This window comes from Ylistrum balloti, unplaced genomic scaffold, assembly GCF_031769215.1.
Source record: "Ylistrum balloti isolate Yb309-2 unplaced genomic scaffold, AGI_CSIRO_Ybal_v1 Utg369782, whole genome shotgun sequence".
NCBI lineage: Eukaryota > Metazoa > Mollusca > Bivalvia > Pectinida > Pectinidae > Ylistrum > Ylistrum balloti.
In genome coordinates, this window is record NW_026781970.1 from 1,235,400 (window position 1) to 1,244,248 (window position 8,849).

The 8,849-nt window shown below is 37.6% G+C and overlaps 1 protein-coding gene across 1 annotated transcript; it reads right to left on the reverse strand.

Annotated features, from left to right (window-relative positions):
* Nucleotides 1–158: 158 nt before the first annotated feature.
* Nucleotides 159–2,429, reverse strand: LOC132544186 (protein toll-like). Its single transcript, XM_060207754.1, has one exon. It carries the CDS (start codon nucleotides 2,427–2,429, stop codon nucleotides 159–161), a length of 2,271 nt encoding a protein of 756 aa, XP_060063737.1.
* Between the last annotated feature and the right edge of the window lie 6,420 nt (nucleotides 2,430–8,849).

The following is an 8,849-nucleotide window of genomic DNA, read 5'->3' on the forward strand; positions in this document are numbered from 1 at the left end:
AGAAATATCTATACAGTTGTATAATTAGTATTTCCGTCGTTCGTCCGCTTTCAAATGAACATAGTTGTTAAGAATTTTTTGTAAATGTTACTTCAGACTACGTCTAGAGTGTCTGATCGACCGTGTATGTTCCAGTTTTGTGTCACTGACAATGTTATTTATATATTTTGAGATACTTCTATTCCGACACTGGTTTCATCGACTATCACTACAGATGGGTCTAGAGAATCTGTGCTTGCCGGAAAAGTAGTGCCCTTCATACCATTTTGTCTATTATTCACAATTTCGTTATCCTCTTCTTTAGTTATACCGTTACTGAATGGCATAGTTTCGTTCCTTCTTACTATCCTCATCGTTTTTACCGGAAGTTCATACCTTATTTTAGACCAGAACAATCTATCGTCGGGGCACAAGACAGTTTTATCTTTCAGCCGCGACTTCCACGGCTCACTCTCGAGTTGAAAACGCATTTGTTTGTTCCACAATATATATATAATCGTACCATGAACACCGTTGCTATTGATGTGTGCATACTCCGCCCTATCTGCCTCGAACGTGCACCATTTGTCTGCGATGAACTCGGGTGAGAGAATAAGCAGGATTCTTCGACTCTTAGCCATATTTTCCATCACTTCTTCAGCTTGCCACCTACCAGCTGTATAATCCCGTTCGTAACAAAAGACAGTATACCTCCTCTTTGACGCTTTTTCAAGCTTTTTGAGTAATACTTTTTTCATCCATTGTCTCACTTGGCAACTCTCGTTTTTCTCACCTTGATAATAAGAGATGTAGGCATCGTGCTCTCTGTTCGGCTCCTGATCTACTTTGTACTTGTCTCGCGGATGAATGTTGAAAAATTTGTACATGAGTACTTTGGTCTCGTACGGACATCGTTTTGCAGTGATAATAACCATGGCAACCAACCCAATTACCACGCCAAGCGTCACACTCAAAATTATAATGATCTTGTCGTAGCTACAGATGAGATCGTCTTCAGTGATTGTAGATATTGAGAGGCTTTCTCCGTCGTTATCACACGTGGCCTGCAAATCTTTCGCACCTGGAGAAAGATTCATCCACTCTGCCATCCATGTCATATTACAATCACATAACAAGGGGTTACCGGAAATAATGATGTTGGAGAAGGCAAGTAGCTGTAGCTCTTTTGGAATGTAGTTTATTCCATTATTTTCCAAGTTCAGATATTTTAAATTTTTCATACCCATAATGATGCTGGAATCGATAGATGTCAGTTGGTTATTGCTAACAGTCAAATTGCTTATCTGATGGGAATAGTTAGTTTTTGTCAAATACTTAATGTTGTTGTTGTCCAGATGAAGTGATATATTTCCATACGTTGCATGAGGTAGCATCAGCGGAAGTGACGTTATGCTCGCATCTCGACAGTCCACGAAGAGATCGCGTGAATGTGGACGTTCCTGACAAAAGCAACCTGTAGGACAATTATCAGTCAGGTTACAGAGAAATTCGTCAAGTTCTAAATCATGCATGAAGTCGATACCCTGGAGATTGGATGGACCATTACAAATGAAACGGTGTTCATCTACTTGTAGATAAAACATGACTGACTCGTGTAGTGCTTTAACATATACATAGGGCTTACAGTCACAGAAGAAAGGATTTTGTGTTATATTTAGATGGAAAGTTAGAAACTCAGAGAGGTAGTCCCCGATAAATCCATGATTGTATATGTTCATCATGTCCTTATTGATTGTGCTCAGCTGATTGTTCTGGAGGTATATCTCGTGTTCATATTCTTCAATTAGATTGTACACCCAATTCATGTTGTTTGTGAAATTAACGATGAAGTTGTTTTGAAAATTCCAGATAACTTCATCACCATCATTCTGATCGGTCTGTGGAATATACGGCCAGGGCTCGAAGGAAACCAGGCTGTTAAATGACAGGTCAACGTTCAGGATTAACGCCATATCTGCGTGAAACACATTTGAACCAATATTACTTATGTTGTTGTGGGAAAAATCCATGGTAACCAGGTTGACAAGAGGAACGTCCAACAAGCCCATAAAGAGATCATCTTCCAGAGCCTCCAGTGCATTGTTGTTGGCCTCAAAATGCTTCAGACTACGCATGTTCTTCAGAAGCCCAGAAGGAAAGGACCTGATTTGGTTATACGATAGTGATATACTGAAAAGATTCCAGAAGTCGTCAAAGACATCGCCATCTAGTGTTTGTATACTGTTGCTTGATATATTTAAGGTAGTGGCGTTTTTTGGACAGTCGGCTAAATCCGTTTTTCGCAGAACAGTTATACCCGAGTTCAAACCACCCGATAGGTCTATGATGTTAGTAACGTAGCTGTATGGACATGTAGCGAGTGTTGTGAAGCACGCTAGGACTGACATCCACACCAAAGCTACGCCTAGTAGCACGTTAACGATAGACATATTATCGCTGTGCAGTTGCCACAAGTAGTGTCTCACAGGGACCAATGCTGACACGGTACTCGTTCCGGAAGCGTAACCTAAAAAAAGACAATGGATATATATATTATGACGATGAAATGAACAATATTGACAACTGATACTCTATTATATAACATAAAGAAAACAAGATGCTTATAGGGCCGGTAACGCTCACCTGGTTTAGTTAACTGAAAATGCTTCACTTAAAGTAATAATGAAGTATTTAAGCGACCGGTTATCTATTTCCCCTATTAGGCACCGCACCTCTGTCCCATGGGGGATGGGCATGAGTGTTCAGATGCACCGTTTATACAAAACTTAGTTTTTTTTCACCCAAAGTGCTTTATTCCCCCTACTTGACCCACTTTATTCAAGAATGTTTCAGGCCAAATTGGGATAGTATCCAGGTATTCCTACAAGAAAAGAAGTATTTTTAAAGGATTTGGGAAGGGGCGAGACTCAACGTTTATATAACACTTATTCCCCTCCACCAGAGCATGCTTCAGACAAACCAAGGACATAATCCATTAATTTCTACTGAACGAATCGAATTCATCCAAGGACGTATCAGACCAAATTTTGTCAAAATTCAATCATTCCTTCAGAAGAAGTAGGATTTATTGCGCCTGACACCTCCCGTCTCAGGGGGCAGAGACCGATTCTTGATCCAAAATCGAGTCCCTTTCTCATCTCTCAGATCAACTTCGACAGAATCCAGGAATTCTCACAAAAGCAGGATTTAGAAAAGCAATTCTTTATTTCCCATGCTGGGCCCCGCCCCTCCGTCTCAACGGGTCGAAATCCGCCGTTTATACTATATTGATTTCACTTAACCAAAGGATGCTTCTGACCACGCTTGGAAAATATCAAATCATGTTCCTAAAGAAGAAAAGGATTTCAAAGCAATTTTTATATGATTCCATTTTAGGCTCCACCTTCAAGGCCTCTGGGGGCCGAAAACTACCATTTTAACAAACATGGTTCCCCTTCGTTTGAATAAAATGGTTAAAGTTAGTCAGTCGTTTATGGCTAGCAGCAATTTTTAATAATTTTTTTTATTTTTTTAAATAATAAAATGTTGCGGGACACCGGACGCTGCGTCATGGCATAAGCCCACTGGTCCTTCGGACCAGGTGAACTAAAATACTAACTATAAAGAACACTTACATGTATTGAGTGTATATTTCAATGGAATAATCATATTATGCTAGATGTTTTGAAATGTACAGCTTTCTGTTTTGAGTACTCGCATATCTAGTTACAAAGTTAACGTGTCAAACACACGTTTTCCTACAAAGACTGTATTTTAAACCAGTCGTTTCACGAATTTTATCGATTATTTAAAAGGTATCGAGAAATCGCAGTGCTTTTACACTCTTTGACACAAATTTAAACCTCCAGTAAAGTTATTTTTTCATGTAAATACAGAAAAATGATAATAAGCAAAAAGAAAAAAACTTAAAAATGCTAGTTTCCGTGATTTTCGTTGAACTCGTCTATAGCCTTCCAGGGTTATATTCGAGAAATGATCCTTAGCAACGGAAAAAACGTTGTTTTTTTCACGCTAAAACGGAATCACAACGTCAGTTACGCTGTCACAAAACGATATCCTACAACTTGTTAAGGAAAAAAAATTACAACGGTAAGAAATAAAGTGCATCAAAATGCATAAGTCTATGATATTACGTTAGAATTGATATTTTATGGAAATACACCCTATTTCCGGTAAAACGTGATTTTCATACATTCTTAAAGCAATACGCAGAAAATAAGTTAACCAGATACATCTAAAATATTTTCATCAAAAAGTTTGTAGACACTCTTTGATATTCGTATATTTTGAATACGCGAAAGATTTGATTTCAACCGTAAATTTGACAGAAACTAAAAACCACGTGAAAATTAATTTCAACAAAATATAATTTCATGAATCATAAAACATTTCTTGAACCCTATGTTTTCAACACACATGGTTTACGTTATGTAGCAATACACCGTCTGTAACATTGACGTCATTAATTGGAAATGACACTATTTCTAGAGTACATTGTTATTTTCATTTTTCACTGCTCGAAATGCAAACATATATTTGTAATAATCGTGTATATTTAACGTTAAGGTAGGAAAATTTCTATAAAATCATTTATTTTCGTTGATTTCCATGGTATTCTGAATCCACGAATTCATATGCCCACAATCTGTACAATTTGTACAATTTAACTCATTGGTCTATATCTACCCACGAATTCAAGTGTCCACAAAAAAGTAGTTATTTTGAAAAATAAAAACCACGAAAATTTAGCCCCACGAAAATATATGATTAGTAGTGATATTTTCAGAATTTGATACAGCATAGTCAAACACTGAATTAAACAGCAACACACAGTCTCGTCCTTATTGAAGTAACATCAACTTACCTGTACTTAATCCAATCTTTTGGACGTAAGCAGGTTAGAACCTAGTACTTGATTACGCTTACACATACGATTTACAATTACTTATAGGTTCCTGCCGAGCACTCTCATTGGTTGACCACTGTACGTGTGAAGAAGGAAGAGACTGACGTAAGGGAAAACCCACGAGACGATTTTAGATTACCTATAAGTACAAATACATATTGATCGCAGTGTTCGTTCGTGTATTGTTAGCCATACGAATAACGGCGAATCCACACGTTCTATCTTGTTGGTTTTGTAAGGTTGGGATTTAAACTTTGAATGCTAAATAATAAACAGGTAACCACCTTGGAAAACCCCAAATTAGGAAGTGTGTATTGACACTGCTGACATTTAACCCCAGCTTCTTATTTAGTATAATTTCATTTTTTTAATTCCCAGAAGTCGTTTATTTTTTTTAAGGAAAGATTTTATATTTTCAATGTCTATTGGAAAAACCCCATGAAAGTATAAACAGGTAAAGCAAATTTTATTAGAATTCAGGCTTCGCCGACACCTTTTCCTTATGTATCAATGCTTTTATTGCAGGGTTACGTCAGTTCGATAATAGTATCAAGTGATGATCTGAACATCATGTCATTGTTTTATGCCGATGGCATTGTTTTTATGGCGTCTGCATCAGATAAGCTTCAGAAACTTCTAGACTTTGTCAGTACTTAGTGTAAAAATGGAAACTATCAGTAATCATCAGCAAGTCAAATGTTCACTTCCGTCATCCATCTCAACCTGTTACAGATTCCTGACTTCTTTTAGACGATATAATTGTGAAAGTTAAAGATGAATATCACTATCTCGGTCTGTGGTTCAATTAATATCTTACTTTAAAATTTGCGTTGAAAGAACTTAGAAAATCTGCTAGTGCCGCCCTAGGAATTCTCTGAAGTAAATTCTACTCTACTAGAGGAATGATACAGAGTCTATACCAAACTTTTGGAATCATTTGTCAAACCTATATTTATGTACACTGCAAGTATAATTAAGTCACTCAGATCAACGTCATATTAACATAGACAGAATCGTGATGTGAAAGTATACTTGGGTTTAAGGAAAACACCTCACATACTTGAAGGGGCAATTCTTGGGAAGCGCGTGCGACAAAATCAAATATATTCCATATAGTGAATGGTAATGGTCATGTGAGAGAAAAGGGGATGCAATTATGTGGTTTACTAAGCCGCGGAAAAATAAACCAGACGAAAAAAAAATAAATAAATAAACAGATGTTTTTGAAATGATACCAGTGTCAAACATTACGTCACATCGCAAAGCCCACGTCATTTCCGTTGTCAGTTGTCCAAATTACGTCTCGAATGTTTTCATATAACGTTAGTCAGGACATTATATAAACTTATTAGAGGACCATGGTTTCTGTCCTCTTTACATTCATATTCTGGTCAAAAAATAATTTCCTTTGTGAATGTCCCATCTATAGTGAATTCTGTGCTGGCTTGTTTCTTCAAGCTGATCTGCTATTTCATTCTCCATGTGTAAGAGACAAGTATTTGCACATTATATAAACTAATGAATTTAAATACTTATTCTAGAAAACTATTTATATCCTGATGAGACATAACCATTCTGTCGCGAGTATGTCAAAGTCAGTGAAATATAGTAACTGCGATACGAGCTGTGCACGGCATTTAACTCAAGTGAACTATGAACGTGCGATGTCGTCCACTAAACAGTTTACTAACGAGGCATCTCATAGTGGACCATCAAATCATACGGAATTAATGAAAGATATAGAACAAGACAATGGCCTCACAGACACCTTTGTCGAAGGCCTGATACTCGGACGGTCGAAGGTCCGATACTTCCACTCCGAACGTATGTAGATTTAATATCTCAGACGTGCAAGTCCGTGGAAGCACATTTTTTTCCAAACAGTATGTAAAATATGAATTATTTTGCACTCACCGACACTTGTAATACACACCCTATGGTGCCCATTAAATTGTTAAAAGAATTTCATATCTATATATAGAAGCGTTATGCCATCTGGACATTTCCTTGTCATTTGATCATTAGAAAGAACGCCATTACTTCCTGCATAGTTTTTGACGCGATAAGGACGGAGGCTTCATCAGAATCCACTAAACTTTTATAGAAGAAGGATTTTAAGAATTTACAATCCCCCAATTGGGCCCTACATTTTTGAGATTTTGGATTTTAGAGAAATTTCACAATTCAGTCCCGACATTTTGTAGGAGGAGTTTAAAGAATTTGCTCTATTTCTTCTCTTCGACCCAGCCCCTCGAACTCCAGGGGTAGAGATCCATCGTTTATACCAATTGATTTCTCTTCACCCAATCATGCATCAGACATACTGAAGAAGAATTTTTTTTCTAATTTTCTCCAATTTGGCCCCACCTCTCTTGCCCAAGGGGCCTAGGTCCACTGTTTATATATGCAAGGATGCAACAACCAAACTCGTGTAAAATCGAATAATTCCTACAGGAGTAACATGATTTTAAAAAGAATTCGCTATTTGGCCCCATCCCTCCCTCCCAAGTGGGCTTAGACCCAACATTTACCTGGAATACAAAATTGATTCCCCTTCACTAAAGAATGCTTTAGACCTAATTTGGGCAAAATCCAACCACTCCTACAAGGGAAGTATAAATAATTTACCCTTTCCCTAACAGGACCCTGCGCCTCTCGCCCCAGGATGCCAGTCCACATTTCATACCAGATTGATTCCCCTTCACCCATGAATACTTCAAACCAAATTTACACAAAATAAAATCCTGGAGGAGGCGAAGGTTTTTCGAAGAATTTGCTCCGTTTACCATATTGGGCATCTCCACTTTCTCCCCAAGGGACCGAGACCCATCGTATATAAAAACAAGAGGCCCAGAGGGCCTACATCACTCACCTGGATCTTTATGACCAACATTACTATATCTGTGCATATGTTCCACGTTTAACACATTTGACTCATGTGACCTTGACTATGGGTCAAGGTCATTTCTTTAACTTTCTCGGACTTCATAAAAGGAACATACTGGCGAAATATGATTCTAGGCTTTTTTTCGATATTTCAGAAGAAATTGTTTGAATGTTTTAACACATTTGACTCCTGTGACCTTGAAGATTGGTCAAGGTCATTTCTTTTAGCAAACTTTGTAGAACACCATAAGAGGAACAGAGTAGCCTAATATAATGATTCTAGGCCTTCCGGTATTTTGAAAGAAGTCGCCTAAATTTTTTTAAACACATTTGACTTCTGTGACCTTGAATATGGGTCAAGGTCATTTCTTTTTGCAAGCTTTGTTGGGCTTCATCAAATGAACCTTCCAGCTGTATATAATGATTCTATGCCGTCCGGTATTTTGGAAGAAGCCGTTTAAATGTTTTAATACATTTGATCTCTGTGACCTTGAATATGGGTCAAGGTCATTTCTTTTTGCAAACTTTGTTTGACTTCATCAAAGGAACCTTCCAGCCAAATATGATAACTCTACACCTTTCAGTATTTCAAAAGAAGTTGTTTAAATGAAAAGTTGACGGATGCCGGAGGGACGGACGACGGACACCGCGCTATGGCATAAGCTCACTTGGCCCTTTGGGCCAGATGAGCTAAAAATTATTTAGCCTTCATCCAAGAATGCTTCAGAGAAAATTTGAGCAAAATCAAATCATTCCTAGAGGAGGAGTAGGATTCTAATTAATTTTCTATATTTCCCTAAGGGCCTTACATCTATACAAGATTGATTCCTCTTTACTTGAGCATGCTTCAGACAAAATTTGCGCACTATCCATTCATTCCTACAGGAGGAGGATTTTAAAGAACTTGCTAAATTTCCCAATTTGAGCTCTGCATGACAGGCCCCTGTGGGTCTATAACCAAAATTTTTACAAACTTAATTCCTACTCCCCTCAAGACATTTCTGACTAAATTTGGTCAAATTCTCTTCAGTTGTTCATGTCTAGCAGCACTTTTTGA

Excerpts from the sequence above, each read along its gene's own strand:
- LOC132544186 (XM_060207754.1), bottom strand. The coding sequence starts at position 2,429 with ATGTCTATCGTTAACGTGCTACTAGGCGTAGCTTTGGTGTGGATGTCA.